General features: G+C 39.5%; 1 protein-coding gene across 2 annotated transcripts in view; it reads right to left on the bottom strand.

The window, feature by feature from the left end:
* The window catches only part of CA10 (carbonic anhydrase 10), a 154428-nt gene that overhangs the window by 112656 nt on the left and 24304 nt on the right, over nucleotides 1-17468 (bottom strand). For both annotated transcript variants that reach the window (XM_048965473.1, XM_048965474.1), the window contains exon 3: nucleotides 8803-8877. In XM_048965473.1, the coding sequence (XP_048821430.1) occupies nucleotides 8803-8877 (75 nt within the window). The remainder of the gene's footprint in view (nucleotides 1-8802; nucleotides 8878-17468) is intronic.

Raw genomic sequence — 17468 nt, 5'->3', positions numbered from 1 at the left:
ATTATACTTGATGATTCAAATAACCATAAATACTCATGATTTGATGTAAAAAATTTCCATTATCTTCAACAAATATTATTTGTGTGTCTGTACTCATGCTTAACTATATATTCGTGCCTTCCTGAATATACTATTAATTCAAAGAAGACTATAGGGAGAGTAGCTTCAGAATCAGCAACAAAGGAGAAGCAATGGAAGGCAGACAGAAACTTGACAGTCATTAATACAGGAGAAAAGATTCATTTATTTCAATTCAATTTTGCCACTTTAATCACTACTTTTCCTTTGGTCCTTTGCAGAATTCCAATACTGTGGTTACACTGACTGAGAAATGTAGGAAGAGAATCTTATCTCTGTTTGCAAATCACATTTAATTTCACATTTTAGCCAATACATCATCTTCGTTTTTCTTTTTAGCCTTATAACTATTATTTTATTTGGAACTAGCTGTAGGAATTTCATGAAAAATGTAAAACAAGTTGGGATGCAGTATTTAAAAGTATTTCCTAAAAATGAAACTGCACTGAATGGCATACTTAACTGGGAAGTTAAACAAACAATTGACAGAACGATGTAACTATGGCCCTGAGCACAGCCTGCTGGAGTCAAGTGGAAGGACTCGATTTCATTGATTTCAGCAGGCTCTGAAGTGAGGCACCATCTTCTTACCATATACTCTGGAGTCAAAAAGGCCCAAGTCCAGCCACAAAGCAATATGTCCATAAACATAAAATTACAGTGAGCAATAAAATCTTCAGAGACTAGTTTCTCCATTACTTTAATTTATATTCTTGTTAGCCAATTTAAAATGCACATTAAATTACCAGGTAATTCTGAGGATGACAGTATCTGAATAATAGAGCCTGGTGAGGCCATGCAATGCAAGCATTTCAGCCAAATCCTATTAAACTTCAGACATTTATTTCCTCTTTATTTTAAGAAAGCCTAATTTAGGAGTGAGAAGAAGAGCTGTTTGAAGATGACTGAATGCTAGTTAGAAAAATCTAAATGGAAACAGAACTCACTCCTGGCTAATGACCTAACGTGCAATAGTGAACAGCAATAACCAGCAGTGTGGTGATTAGGCAGACTAGTCTGATGACAGAGGCATCTATCTGGTTGGTTAATTCTCCCCAAGTCTGCCTAATATTACCTTGAACTCAGTTCTTCTATCTTTATTTACATCTCACTTAATATTTGTAAAACAATTTCTCCGTTTGAAGATCTTCAGCATCCACTGAAGTCCCCATAAGTGAAACTCCTGATTATTAAAGAGATATGGAAAATAAATCAGAGGAAGGTTATTAAATGATCCTTAAAAAAATTACCCTGGTGTAGTGGAAATGCCAAGTCACAGCTTAGAGTAGTGATGAAGCACCTGGTGGAAAGGCAGGGCCAACCCAGGAGAGTTCAGGTGCATGCAATGAACCTGATTGACTGGAAGGGATGGAGTCAGGATCCACCCCTTCCCAGACCTCATTTAAGGTCTGGCAGTAGTCAAATCCTTGTGTACCTCAGGCCTTCTGAGGGTAAGTAGCCTTTCTTTCTTCTTTGTTTCTGTGCTTATGGCTGTTGTATTTGAACAAATCCTTGCTTGCTGTAGCCTAGGACCTTGCTGCTCTGTTCTCATTGCCGTGTTTTGCATTGTGTTGTGCCCCTGTTTTGGGGGGCACTGTTACCAGTGCTGCTCTCAGGTGTGAAGTGAATGGCTTTCTGTGTGACCTGGTTATTTTCTGCTACATATTTCATGTTTACTGAAAGGCTGTAACGTTGTCTATGGGCACTTGTGAATTATAGCAATGCCATTTGCACAGCTGTAGTTAACGACCTGTCAGGTTTTCCATTATGATGTTATGCTGTTATTTGCAGGGTTTATGTCCTGACTATAAAGTTGGTGACTGCTTGGTCTGGAAGCACTAATGCGTTTTCATACATTTTAGAAATACAAAATGAAGAAGTGTCCTAACATAAAACCACATGCTATTCAGAAAGGAAGAAGGAGTAATTCTAAGTAATATTTTCACTAGTAGGAAAAAAAACACATCTGATCAATAACATTCAGAAAGCTTCCTATTTTTGCTGAAGTTGTTAATTCTAGTGTGATTTAGAGCTCTAAAGAGGGTCCTCAGGTAGCTGGAAATGCATTAAGAAGGTGACTTTGTTTTAGCATGAACTTACTTGTAAGAGATAAGTGACTTGGTGACTGCAAATAGCATGTGCCAGAAATAAAATGGTGGTGTGATGCTATGTAATAGCTGTATTTCAATATGTGTTAGCAACAGCAGTAAAGTTTCTCCAAATGAGTCCACATATTCTTAGTCAAGCAGACACAGCAAATTGTTGAGGATGGATTTTGCTCCTGAGTATGTTCAGGGGACGCACGGTTCAGTGAGTTCACAACTGACTTCTTTAGAAAGGTGTTACATGAGGAGGGTATTTTTAGTGAGTGCAAATGAGTGGCTTTAGATTATCACGTCAATAGCAATCCCATAACAGAAGGGCCTAGGTAATTCTACACATACATGCACATAGTATTTTGGGGAAGAAAACTCTTGCAAGCTACTGAGTAAATTCTATATTACAGATTTCTGATTCCATATTTACAAATTAACTCGTAACAGTCTGTAAAGATAAAGTACTTTCATACTGCGTGATGGATCTAGCTTTAGGTAATGGTGTCACTTCTTTTTGACTTATTTCTTCTTTAAGCAAGGGACTGGATTTCACAGGGAAGTTCTTATGAGTAACAATTAATCCTTCACTGGCAACATGTAACAGATGTGCTGCAACAGACAAATGCAATGCAACTGTGTGATCTGCTTTCACAAAAGTTTATTTTGGCTACAGATCAGGGTGTGTCTGCAATTACTGTATTTTATTCCATATGACTTGGCAAATCCTACTTACATAACACTAACCTGTACCAGTAAGATGTGTGAATTGCTGTATTAACTTGAACTCCTCAGTGATGTTGGGTTCATCACCCTTGTAGCAGCTGGGAGTAATCTTCCTGAAGGTGCTGTAACAACCCAGTGTGAATACTCTCACAAAAGTAAGAATTGTATTCCTGTTAGTTACTGTTTGTAACTTAAAATATACTTCTCTTCATCAAAGTGCTTTACAAGAGTGTAAGTAGCGTAATGACAGGAGGAGAGTAAAGCACTCATTAATTCTATTTCAGTGGTAACATTTCATCCCAGTTCAATTTCACTGTTGCGTCCCTTCCACGACTAAACCAACTGCATTCCACTACAGAAGAACACTATTAATGTAAAACATACTGTTCTCAGTGACTTCTTTCTCCTCTGAGAAACTGTGGATTATTAGCTTGGAGAACTGAGAAGTACTTTGGATCTCTGAGACTGAGCAGCCACTGATTCTTCCATTAGATTTATTTGTGCCTCCTTTAGCACATGGATATCGCTAAAATCCCTATTGCCAAGGGGTGACATGAGCTGCTGATATTGTATGAAGAGCAGCCTGTCAAGGCCTAAGATGAGATAAACTATTTGAATATCCCAGCACAAACACTCAGCAGCACCAATGTGCGGAAGCATTGCTGTTCAGCACTTAGAATTGTTCTGAACAGTCCTTCAGAATAAGGGAGGTTTTATAAGCTTTCAGTTATGTTTTAGCACCACTGTTTCAACTGCTTTTATATTTAGCAGCGTGTCAAGAACAGAATAAACCTTATCCTGTGTATACCGCTATCTATACTTAGAATTCCTCACTTTGTATTTAGGTCACAGTGAAGAACCTAAGGGAAAAAAACTCCCTGGTATTAGCCTCATTGTTTAGAGCAAACCCTCAAAACTCTGCTTGCACAGCAATGATCCTATTTCAAAAAATAAAAACAGTAACAACAAAACTGAACACCCTAAGATGTGCTTATCTTGGAAGGATGAAACCTTAAAAGACAACAGGATGATTTGCTGGCTTTTCTCTTCCAAAAATTTCAGAGTGGGCTGCCATAATATTGAAAAAAAATTAAATCTGCAGGAAAGAGGTTACTTAACTGACAGCAACTTTAGTTCTTCAGGATTCTGTAGTGCATGTAAAATGCCACTGTGAATGAGAGCAGATGTTTTGAATACTTTTCCTTGCTCTCCTGTTTGAGGGTATAAATTGCAACCACTATCTCTTAAATGTCCTTACAACTGGAAGCCATCCATGCAAACTGTGATAGTCCTTACCAACTACAGCTGCCATAAAAAGTTAGTGTTACCTAACTGCTCCTTCTTCTTACAACCCATAATAGTGTTACTGTACAGTAAATTGCTTTCATCAAGAAGCAACTGGAATGACTTCTCCCTGCATTCAGACATCTGACCTAACAGTAAAGGGTGAGGAGCACTAACTGACAGGGACCTGCAGAGCGCTGCCTTGAAGGTCTGCTCTTCCATACTAGCATATTCCTGAAGCAGATGGGAGGATATTGCTTGTGTCTGAGGAGGAGGAGAGTTCCAAGGCAGCTGGTAACACAGCAGGATGCATCATGCTGTTCAGTCCCATATAGGTTCTAAAGGGAAGTCTTGACCTTTGCAGTACCTGTCTGTAGCTAGAAATAGACAGGAGATAAATTCAATCATTTGGTTTTGTCAGTACAATAAAGCAAAGTCTGAGACACTTCTGTTACATGCAGTTTTTGTTGGCTGCAAACTAGGAGGGGTGGGAGGGAACATAAATCAGCCAAGAAAGTTACTGATTAGTTACTGATAGGAAAGATCTGAGACTACGTCAGCAGAGATCTGTGCTCCAACCCTAAGTTTGGTAAGGTAATGCTGGTAACAGATTTTCAGAGTCCTTTGCTGTGGCCAATTCACACAAGTGCCCTGGAGAACTGTATGTGTAATGTCCTGAGGTCCTGTATATCTCCCTCTGCATAGACTCAAAGTTTTGCTATAATCTTACCACTAAGCAGAAATAATGGAAGAAGAGACAAAAATCTAGAGTCATTTCCTTCTGATAAATATTCTGTTACTGTGAAACATAGAACACATGCGCATAGTTGGTACTCTTTGTTTTTGCTTGATTATTATTATTACCCACCACTGGAACATTAAAAGTCCATGGGTCGTATCTAAGGGCAGGAATTCAATGGTCTATCACAGTTTATGTAATGCAGTTCGAACAACATAATGTCACTAACACACATCCTGTTTTTATTCTCTTTCCTCCTTTCTCCCTTCCCTTTTAGAAAGGGAGCTCCTAAAATCCTCTCATTGCTTGTCACTCTGTGTTTCTGGACAAAAGACCACTCCAAAGCCCTACTGGCAGATTTAAATCCTAGTTTGAGGCTGACCATCATTATTCATTCAGGAAAGGCTTCTAGGGAGCTTTCTAGCTAATTCAAAGTTAGAAATGAGGAACCAATTAGAAGAAAATTTCCTGTGTAGATTGGGAAGTCACTGCAGAATTTAGATATAGCTTAGCTTTAAAAAGCTTAAAAAAAAAAAAAAAAAAAAAGCTAAAAGTGTATTCCTACTTAATGATAGCATCTTTATTGGCTTGTCCTTGTAAGGGTCAGTTACTGACAACAGAAGTGAAACAAACAAAAAAAAAGGCAAACCAGATTAGTTTCCTTCTAGTTACATGATTTGTGAACAGTTTGTGTAGAACCTCCAAAAGAAGTTAAAAAATAAAAATTGTTTCCTTCCAGCTACCTCTAATGACCACTAGAGCTATATACTACATATACTGACTTAAGTTCCATTCAATAAATGAGTGATTTCCAGAGTCTATGCTTTATCACCCTGCAGAAGTGAATTATGTCAATATATTGCTTTCTAAAGGAAGAGCTACCATTATTCCAGCAAATAATTATATACAGCTGACTAATTTTTCAGAGATGGCATTAGGCTGAATGACTTTGAAGAGGTGTGCAGACTGTTTAGCACGCTACTGGAGCTCAGACAGCACCACTGTTTTCACTGACAAACCAAATGCACCAGACAGTGAGCAAGGCTATGGCCTCCTTAAATTCCAAAAGAAGACAAGAAGAAATGCTGTAGTTAGTATAGAAGCAAGCAATTCAGAAGCAGCAATCAGTAGGTTTGTTTTGTACTGTGTAGGCAGCTAAACCAAGTGATTACTGGCCTCAGTATAGAAATAGACTCCTATGTAACTGAAGGATGGCTTAGTACAGAAGCTTTTTAGATGTAGATGGATGTTAATTTTAATATCTCCATTTCAGGCCCTGAACAAATGCTTCATGGTTCTTACAGTGATGTATCCATCAAAGGTTAGTTTTGGACGTGTATGTTTTTAAAAAAAAAATAAAAATCTTGAAGCCCACACAGGAAGAGCTGAGGACACTTGCCCTGCCTGCATAGCTTCTACAAAAGTACAGGAATAAAGCAGAAAGTTTAAAATCAGGCCTTGGCGTTCATGACCACAATTGTCACTTATTGCAGGCTTTTTTTCCCCTTATAAATCACTTCCTCCAAGGAGGAAATACTTCATTTTGGGAGTTCCTCAGTGCTTCACAGACACTGCCCCTATGTTCCTTTGGAGTCCGTGTAGCTTTGCCAGCTGGCCTACGTTAGGGCATAATCCCATCAACATCATCCTAGCAGGGCATGAGCAGCATTGATCTCCAGCAGTCTTTTTCCCTTTTATAGTAAAATGGGTTACAGTAGAAACTAAAGAAGAGGTTTCTCATCATGGAATCACAAATGGGTAGACTTGACTTTGGTCATCTATAGCCAGTAATGAACCATTGTGGCTTTGGAACTTCCTCTGGTGTGGAAGTTGTTTTGTAGTTTCTTATTGTAAGGAAGAAGAAAAGTATCTGCTTCACAGAAGTTCATTTGTCATTTGGTAGAGACGGACTTCCTTGTAGGTAGGATTATCAGTATCACCACGTGAAGCAACTTTAGACTTGGTGCAACTCAGTGAGGGCCACAGAAATGGTGTTGTCGTCCCCCCTCTCCCACAGGCAAGAAATATTTGTGCTCTCTTATTAACACATGCTCCACAAATTTACATCCTGGTAACAGGATGCAGTTTTGGCAACTGAATTCCATGACTGAACATTAGCTTTAATCACCTTTATATTTTGTGTATAGAAAGACCATTTTTGTGATGTGATGAACAAAATAAGATTATGATTAGAGAATCAATGCTATTAGACACAAAATACCAGAAGTTAGAGCATACATCTGAAGTCCAAGAAATGGTACTGTTTGAACTGCAATTGCCTTTGTCACCCTGAAAATGCTTACAAAATGTATTAAAAGCAAAACTCGGCCAAACAGGAGACACAAACATATTTTTACCCATCACAAATGACTAAATATTCCACAGTCAAATTCTGTGTACAGAAAGTATGTAATACAGATTGATTACTATGCCAATCCCCAACCTTGACCCATTCTTAACCCTTAATGTTCCCTGAAGTTTATTTCAGGACCTAACTTATCTTGAATTAATGTTTTAAAGCACTTTCTAGTCTGTGTGCATACATGACATAAATTAACATCAGTCCTTTGCTTTTAGGAACAGGTGTGAGATGGAAAAGATCTCTGGCATGTACAGAGACCCAGGCAGCCAGTGATGCTCCTGCCTTCCTGCACTGGGCAGCTCTGCACCCTTACACAAGTAAGGCTTAGCACTAAGAAAGGCCTGAACCACAGATACTGTAATTCTGACAGTTCCCATTACCCTGTTGAGCAGTGCAAGAAGGGGAGCTGGGAAGACAGTGTCAGGAGTCTTGTACCTCATCCCTGCCTATCTCTGCTACCTGTGAGATACACATCAGTGATTGCTAGCTGCTGGGAGATGAGTACTGTGAATCCAAGAGCCTGGGAAAAATCCTGTGTGCAGTTGAAAGTAATGTGATTGGAAAGGGATTTAATGTTTCTCAAATCTGTCCCAGAATATGTAGAGACAGGGATGTACTGAAGCACAGTCTGATTTTTATGAAATGCTTGAAAACAAATTTGTGCAGAATTCAGAGAATTAGTTGAAGGGAAGGCCAGCAAAGTCATTTTGTTATAAAGGAAGAAAAAAATAAAGAAACACCACACAAATCGGGTATCAAACGCAGGTCACAAACAAAACAAGAGTTCTGTAAACTACTCAGATCTCAGGCAGTTTGGATCCTGTAATGTTAGAGAGACTCAAGAAGAGCAAGCTAACGACTAGTGAGACCACAGCTTATTTAAGCAGTATGTAGCATTAGCACTCCTAGTGTGAGCGTTCTGGAGAAGCACAGTCAGCAACGAGCCGTACGTTCAGATTATTGTTAGCATGAATTTCACTTTGCCTGTCAGGTAAATTCAGCTGGTGATGCTCATTTATATCCTTCTGGCTGCTCACAGATTATTTACAATTTTTAAATCTTATTAAAGCCAGGTTAGGCTTTCATCATTTTTCCCCACAGTGTTTATTTTCAAAACAAAACTCAGTGGAACTTTAGTTTCATGTTTTAATCATTGCTTTCATAACGCACTCTTCTTAAATCTGTAGAGATAGGATTGTCTGAAAGTGCTGCTACTTAAGCACAATATTGCTTTTCTATCTCCTGTGCCTCATTTCTGTGTGTACAGCACAACTTCAGAGTAGGAAGACGTTATCTTTAACAGGAATGTCTTCAAAGCAATTTGTCTTTCCTTGAAAGCAGCCATGGAGATTATACTTATAAACTTTTCTATCCTTCACTGTAATGTGCTGCTGAGTCCTTGTGTTCTTCACATCTTTGCAATGTATTAAGAAACAACCAAACAATACCTCCCCCTCACCCCACCTATACTCATTCCACTGAAAAATTAAGAAGAGCTAGGATTTCTACACTGTACTTACCTGGAACGAAGCTTCCCTGGACCACTTCCTTGTATGCCCACCAGCCCTCATGGATTTTTGGTGAATTTTGTTGAGCTAGAAATAAACAAACCATAAAATTAAGGTAGTGCATGGGAAACACATAATTGCAAGAACTTTAGAAACTCTAAGCAGGTTATCATCTTCAACACAGGAGCCATTCTGCGAGTTCCCAAACAATGTCTGTTCAATTAAGTGCCTGTATCTTGGAGCCCCTTCTTGCTGTTTCTCAGGCAGTAAAATGTGACTTCTGAGGAAGTGATCACTAAACTTAAATTCAGATAAAAAATGAGGTTTTGTAACTTTTGATCATTCATGTGTCAACTTTTTTTAAGGATAAAACTGCGGACAAAGTGAGTGAACTTCAAGCACAGTAGTCAGTATCTGAGCCTGAGTTTGTGGACTGGATCATTTTTTTTCCCCTCTGCCAAGTTCGCCAGTCTCTCATTTTGAACAGGAAGAAATGACAGTGAACCATAGGCCATAGCTGTGTCTGTATGTTTCTCCTTCAGAAACATGCTCTGAGTTCCAGAAAGAGAACAGGAATACGTAGCTCCTTGCTTCACTGGCCTATACCACAATGCTCAGGCAGGGAGATGTGTGTTGCAAAAGCCTTTAAGTTATCCCCCACCGCAGTCGTCCTGGTGTTACCTGTGTCTGATGGGAAACTCTACAGCACAGTGCAGCAAACCAGTGAGGTTTTGTGACCAATATTATGACAGCCATATGGACAAAAATCTAAGCTGTGGATGATGAGACTGTTACTTAAATAACTTCCCTAAACTTTCTGACAAGCCAAGAGTAGAAAGGACTTGATTTATAAAGACATGACTTCCCTTCATCCTGAAGGAAATGGGCATGGAGCAAATATAATGCTTAAAATATAAAATGTTAACAGAGAAACATACAAGATAATTGTTTCAAGGCTGTGCAGACAGACGGTAAGAGACATGGGCAGGTCAGAGCCAGAAGCAAATGTCTCAACTTTGCATGCTCGAATTTCCATGTTTAGAGCAATCTTTTCCTTGAGTTATAGAAAGCTCAGCTATCTTCTATATCACTAGCTTAATTTCTGTAATTGGATACTTTCAATCCTTTCACCAGGTCTAAGAGTTTTAACATAAATACACAGCTAGGAATGATGTGAGCTTTTGCAGCCTTCTGTCGCAGTTTTGTTTCTCAGTTGCACATTGTGTACAGAAGGCACAATTACCCTGGGAGAAGTTCCAGCAACATAACAAAAATTGTTGTCATTAAAACTTACAGAGGGAATGTGACATTCAGACTAAAAGATGAGGATGGCTACATACGGTTCTATCCCTAACAAAACAATATTTGTGATTTAACTAACTGTAAATTGCAGCCAGAAGTAAAGCTGAAGTTAATTAAACATACTGAGAGAAGGACCACTGCTATCTGCTGACCAGAAGTGCAGACATACTTGTGGAATGGGTACGTGTGGATGTAGAAATCCCCTTGTGGTACTCATGCTTGTTCCATTAATTGGTTGGTGACACATTAAACTGAAAGGACTGACACACTGTGTACTCTCTACAGTTTGCGGAGGGCATTATCTTCATTTAATGTTTATATCTCTGTCTAGAAAACTCCAACCGTGTTCTGGCTTTGGACTACATAATGCAAACACTTGGAAAATGGCAAATCCCAAGCCATGATCCAAAACATCTGAGCAGCAAAATAGTCAGACTCGGACTGAACTGTTGTTAGGTTTTGGTGGGTTTTTATGAATCTCAGCACTGGTTCATGGAGGTTACTTCTATGCTTATCTACAGCAGAAGTCCTCAAAGATTTCAGGATGTTTCAGCAATAGGAAAAGATACCAAGTGAGCCCCCAAAAGCACAACAATCACTTTTTACATAGTATTTCTCAGAAAACTAGATTGTATTAAAATCAACTTTTTAGTAACATGCACAGTTAAAACTGCTACAGACAACCAGAGGCAGCTGCTTCTTAGAAAAGAGTAAAGAAATTTGTGTGCAGAGGCAGGCAGCTTAAGAAGGGAGGCTGAGTACTTCCAAATGCAACTGCTTGCTGTCGATATTTGTAGAAACTTATACAATAGAAAACTGTATCAGCTTTCCCACTCTGTGGCCAATCCTAAATGATACATGTCAGGTCCAGAAGAAAACAACAACAAAAAAATCCAGTACTCAGAATTGAAATTAAACCAAAATCAGAAGGCACCAGCTCTGTAGTTCTGCTTTGTTGTACTGTGCCAATGTTTAGTAAGGCTAATTCCAAAAGCACTATCAGGAGAAGTAAGATTTTTTGGCATATTTTTTTCAAATCTCTTGCATTAATATGGAAACAAAGACTGTATGAAGTAAGAAAATTAGATTATCAAAGATTTGTACTAAATAATTGGATGTCTGTGCAATCGCTTTCTCTATCAAAGAGCATGACCTACCATTGCTCTGCACTTTCCATAGATACCAGATCCTTATTTCTTCACTAGATACATAAAAATGAAACACAAAGAAGAAATACAGTAAGATGTGCTGTTTTCCCACAGCCTAAGGTAAGGTGAGAGCACGAGGGGGTTACTGCTGCTCCACAGAAAACTGAGGCCTCTGAGAAAGTCAAGGAGAAAGGCACATAGTTCTGAGAGAGGAGCTGGGCAGGCAAAGCCCACTACCATGCTCTTGTTTGAACCCTGAATCCTCTGTTTTATACCAGTCCAGGCAAAATGTTTACAGAAATAGCACAGTGGCTGAACACAGTTTTCCATTCTGTGTGTGAAGTCTAGCTTGCTGCTCTGATGGATCATACAGGGCTTTGCTTAGAAAGACTTATGAAGCTCTCATTTCTGTGGAAGCAGACAGGGGACTGGTAAGGGCAGGAAGGAGTCCACATCTTCTGGAAACTTCTCCTGACCTATTACATCAATCTGCCTTAGAAAGTAGACAAGAAGTTGTATCAGGAGTAAAAAAAGAAAAGCTGTCCTCTATTTCTGAAATAGACCCACACTTGGATTAGTGATGGAACAAAGGAATACAAAATTAGAATTAACAGACATATGGACAGTCCTTGCTGGGAATCCTATCTGGGCCACTTACACCTGATGCTCATACACCAATTGTACAGACCCAGTGCTGTACCAATGCCCATCTGACAGAGAGGCACTGTGCCTGGATAAACAGGTTCAACCTTATGGCTCAGGAATTATTGCCAAGGAAAAGGATTCTTTGTATCTGCCATCTCATGACACTGCTAATAAAAAATAATCTCGGCTTCCTTCTTATTTCAGTTAAAGGAAAGCTATTTTATATCTCATTGCAGTTCTGCTTGAGTACCACAACCAGAGACAGGCATGCTTTGAGGGTTCTGATGTTCTTGTGTTACTACCAGAACAGGGAGGCACCTGCATGGCAGCTCCTTTGTTTCATTGTGAGCTGCCACATGAGATGTTCAGAAGGAAAAAAGGTCTAGAAACCAGTTCTGTATTTCTAGGAAGGGGTTCAGTATCTTAAAAAATGCTCATTTCTGATACCTCAACATCTTGTATTTTTACTGCATAGTTAAAAATAGTCGGGGTAGGAACCTGCATAGAACGCTTGTGTGCCTTTGGATTCCAAGGAATACTGTTGGTTCTATAAGGCATTGAAATAAACAGGTCCAGCTGAAGAGATTCTTTGCTGACTGAGCGGAGGGAGTTGTGCAGCAGCTGTGTGAGCCCCAGCAATGTGTTCTGCCCCTAACAGAGCCAGTCCAAAGCACCACATTTGTCCAAAGTGCTAAAGGTTATTGAAATGACCTCCATTTGCTACAGTGTTCTCTTCAGTACGGAAATCACTAGGATCTGAGATGACTAGTTGTGCTGATATAACACTGTTATGTTAGATCTATTTCAGTGCAGCTGCTGTACATGAGACAGGATATTTATTCAGAGCAGATATAGCATGTTGCTTTCATTTTTTTTCAGGTTATTGGAGATGTATCTTATTGTGAAGCATAAAATTAAAGGCTAAATCCTGCAAGATGTCAAGTATTCAGTGACTTCCATCCATAGGGGAACTGTGCCAAACAGGATCATGAAAACATGATGTAGATGCAAATGCCAGAAGGTGCCAGTGCCACAGACTCATCAGATAACTCTGTCTGGCTTAGAGGTTAAAATGGGTGGGCTTGTAATTCAAAGGGAGGTGGTGTGTTCTGTAAAACTATTTCGATAATATTGTCTGAGAAGCCAGGTACCAGAATGCAGATTCTGTTACACCTGCATAAGATTTGCATCTTGTTGGAAGGCTAATGCTAATATATAAAATGCAGTAGTAAATATGAAAGGCCTCCCAGTAAGCGTGCCCATTTGGAAGATGTAAACAGAGCGCTCAGCTATTAGTTATCTACTTTCTATGCTTAAACAACAGGTTTGTTGGTGATGCCTTTTCACACCCAAGCACAAGCCAGCAGCATCCTGCCGGGTCTCAGTTCTTCATCCCCTTCACCCTCATTCCACAGGAATGAAAAATGCTAAACTGTGGAGAGCCAGGCTCACCAAGGTTGGAAAAAAGCCTTTCTGTATTTGAACGTATTGATCTGAATTCCTGACTGCGATGTTATTCACTCCGTATGCTGCTTTCATATCCTAAGGGTTTTGCTTTTGATGACCTGATTAGCATTGCTCTGGCATTAAATAGATAAAAATCAGTTTTAGCACTGTTACCCTATTTTCACAGTTATGAGATTAGAAAGAAAATGGTGTAATTTTGTAATAAACATAATGCAAGGCATTAATTTATTGCTAATTAAAATTAGATGCTTTTGTAGAGGTTTAGAGGACATGATTTAGTAGAAAATTGGCCTTACAGACAACAGTGGAGGATGTGGTTGGCTGTTTGTTGTTTTGGTTTTCATTCAAGTAGAAATTTAATGTTTTTGCTGAACTCCATTCCAGGATGTCAGGGGATTCATGCATTTTGTAATTATTTTGAATTATTAGTTACTACATTTTACATGGACTTTTTGTGCAGTGTTTAACCAAGAATGGGGTGCCCAAACTTTGGAGAGAATACAGAGTTTCTCAATCTAAACCATCTCGAGTCATACAGGTACATGCAAGTATACAAGTATGAGCTTTTGGCTCATACCAACAAATGCCTCTCAAATCAAATGGAATACACTTGTCCAAAGTGGACCAGACGGCAGGGAAACTAAGCAGGTGCAATTAGCTTAAGATTCAGCCTTCTATAATTAATGTTCACTTTGTTTAAAACGAGTCTCTACATAATGCAGCTATTATTTAAGATGTTTTATGCAGCCTTTTATATTAAAAATGCTACACGCATTTCAGGCAGTATATAAAGCATCATTTATAATTGAATACTTACAGGACAAGAAAGGTTAGCTTGCCTATGAATACTACAGCCTACATTGAATGCATCACCATATGAGGAGAGAGGAAAAAGAAAACAAAGGATTATAAAGGGATCAGTAAACAAAATGCTTTCATCAGCTATGCCAGATTTTTTTTTTTCTTTCTGGATAACGTTTCACTCAGAAAACATGCAAATGCTCTTTCATTAAGTTAATACTTTCCAATTCCATAAATCCTTCTTCCACCATCCCCATGTGTAAAAGCTCTCACTGCTGTTGTGAATTCCAAACAGTATTCAACAGAAGCAAAATGGATGTGACCTGTTTTTATCATGTCTGAGGGCAAAAGCAAAGCACTACCATGGGAACTCTGCTATGGCACAGACTTCACTCTGTGCTTTCTACTTATTGTAATTTTGCATTCTGGTCTGACTGTAATTAAAATCATGGGCCAAAGGGTGAGATTTCACACAAGCAGGCTCATATGTATGCAGGTAGTAGTGACAAACAATGTGGCACAATGTCACAACATAGCAAGCATCTACTCCCCATGTGTAGTTGGCTTTTGGTGAGAGCCACTGCGCATCCAAAGCCATTAAATGCTGCTTGAGGAACCATAAGCAAAGAAGTTTGCCGCTGCTGAACCTCATACTGAAGGAAGAGCGTTCTGCTTACAGCTCTGTGAGCAGAACTTTGCAGGAATAAGAAGTGTGTGTACGGTCCAGCCCTGTTCTGCATTATCTTCTCCATTCTGTCAACTGCATTTGTGAATCTTTTGAGTGAAGAATTTCTAAACTAATAAGGAAGGAAAGAGGCAAAGGTAAGAGATAGCTAGCCTAAGGGCCTCTGCAGAGCCAGCAGGAAGGCCTTCAGAACTTCCCTTCTTCCCTTGCTATTAATCTTGCAGGTGACCGTACACTTTCACTTATCTAACTTTAAAATAAGGGTTGTAATACTGGTTACCATCCCACTGTGTTCAGGAAAGAAAATAGCAGGATTCAGTAGAAGGGATCCCACACAACTGTGCTCATTAGGTGCTTGTTAAAGGAAGGTGCAAAAGTGTATGGGTTTGGGTGGTGGGTTCCAACTTGTAAGCAGCACTTTTCTATAAAGAATATATGCCCAATCATGCAGCTGTTACTTGAATTTTAATATAAGTGAACAAAACCACATATTGCACCTACAGCTTTCAGTCAGTCAAAAGAAGAAATCAAAGCCAATTAATTAACGTAGGAAAAAAAATACATAGCTGTATTGCAGCAATGAGAGCAAAATACTGATAGTAGATGGGGTGAGAAATTCAAGGGGTTAAGCAAGAGACGCAACCTTGTGTTTCAAGACAGCCACTGATGGCATGCTTTGGGTTACATGGTTCCTAAGCCACTTCAATACAATTTGCCTCTCACTGTTTTCCAGAGTCTCTGATAGAGGTGTCAGAGCACAGTCTGCACTGCACTGCTTTAGATAGGGCAGTTTGTCTCCAATGAGCTGCTTAATCGTGTCATAAAAGATATGAAGTCTGAAGAGCTCTGTAACGTAACACAGTAAGAAGAAGCAAGACATCTTGTGATATTAACTTTGGAATAGCTCTGTGCACTGTGCTGAATGCCTTCCTCTCCTATTAATTTCAGTGCAGTTTTAGGACACAGCATCTTCAAAGAAATGGCCTCAATATCCTTGAGCCTTTAAACTTCAATACATTATTAATGCTTAATTAATAGGGCTTCCTTTGAAAGGAAACCACTAAGTTCCTTCCTCAGAAGCATGTATGATATTGACATCTCATTGGGTTTCTGACCCTACTTGCTCTCTGTGCTCTCTAAACATAAAGTTACCAATCAGTAAAAGAACAAACAGACAGAATGTCCCATTAACTGCCACAGGCAGATCTTTTTCATTCTTTTCCTTGGCTTCAGTAAAATGATTTCTACAGCAATCTTACCCTATGGGAGCTGTGCCCAGAATTTAACATTCATCACGTGTTAGGCAAACTCAAGAGTGAAAAATAAAGGTCTTCCAATTAACCTCAAGACAAATGGCATGGCATCAATATTAGGTGCTTGATCCTTCAAAACACGCAGCTGCCTCATGTCATGCTGAATTCTACAGCTTCATGAAAGCCTGTGGCCCAGTATGTGATGTGGAAACATTTGAGAGGGCTACATCATGCACAATGAATTAATAATGTTTGATAAATACAATTATCGTATTTTCCACAGTAAACATAGAAAGAAGCATAAAGGCTGCCTTCAGTCTGCCTGGAAATCTTGACAGTAAATCTGAAGTCAGGTCCCATCATAACGTAGCACTTTCTTGCTATTGTTCTTCCTCACCACTGCAGTTCATCAGTTCCCCAGCAGAAGCTGGTTCTTGGTTACTACATGTTTCTTAACAGAAAGCAAAAGCCTTGCAACTTCCTAGCTGAACCTCAATCTTCCTTATAGGTTGACTTTCCCTTACTTAGGCCATATGAATACAATGAAATACAGTGCTTCCCTGCTACTTGAGTATCCTAAGTGTCCAGCAGTGCCCAGACAAAATGCCATCCAAGCTAGGAGGTGCAGAAAAGCAGCTGTTGTTCTGAGTTTTGAACTAAACAATGAGAAATAACTGGGCAGAGCTGAACTGCAGTGGGGGAATGAGAAGAGGAGAAGTCATTCCAGTCAGATCAGCTGCCAGGAGAAGACAAAGCAGATAAAAGAACGCATCTTGCTCATCTCAGCTGCCAGCCATGTTGTATTGCATCGACATTCCAATTCATTAATTACTGCTTAGCTATTAGAGTGATGACAGCCATATCAATTCCTGACTATCCAGCTTTCACTGGTTCATTTTGAATTATTTTCAGAAGTGCAGAAATCTCCCCAAACTTTCCTCTCTTGGAAGCATTCTGTGCTCATCCCCTTTATCTGGAAAAATGGGGAAGGAGACAAATCACTGTCTCTGCCTCTCTCACTATCTGTGCTTTCCTGCAGTACTGTGGAATATCCCTCAGAGATTACTTCTCTCATCCATCTGTCCACACTTGTGCTTATCCACTGATGCTGGACAAAGTCATACCCTGCCCTCTCTGGACTGTTTGATGAGACAGCAGCGTTATTCTGGATCTCTGCTGTTATTCTGTTATTTCAGAGAGATTTTCAGCAATTCTACCCCAACCAACAATATGCCTGGTCTGAAATGATGCAGCTGTGTCTACTGTGGATGATATGGAGGGCAGTTTATTCCTCAGAACTCTATTTAGTTTCTTGAACCTTGCAGAGGTGTCCCTCATTCATCCTTCCTGGCCATTTCTTTGACCATTAGTCAAGAG

Source organism: Lagopus muta, chromosome 18 (genome assembly GCF_023343835.1).
Source record: "Lagopus muta isolate bLagMut1 chromosome 18, bLagMut1 primary, whole genome shotgun sequence".
Classification (NCBI taxonomy): Eukaryota; Metazoa; Chordata; class Aves; order Galliformes; family Phasianidae; genus Lagopus; species Lagopus muta.
Note: the sequence above shows the minus strand (reverse complement) of the source record. Positions and strands in the feature narration are given on the sequence as shown.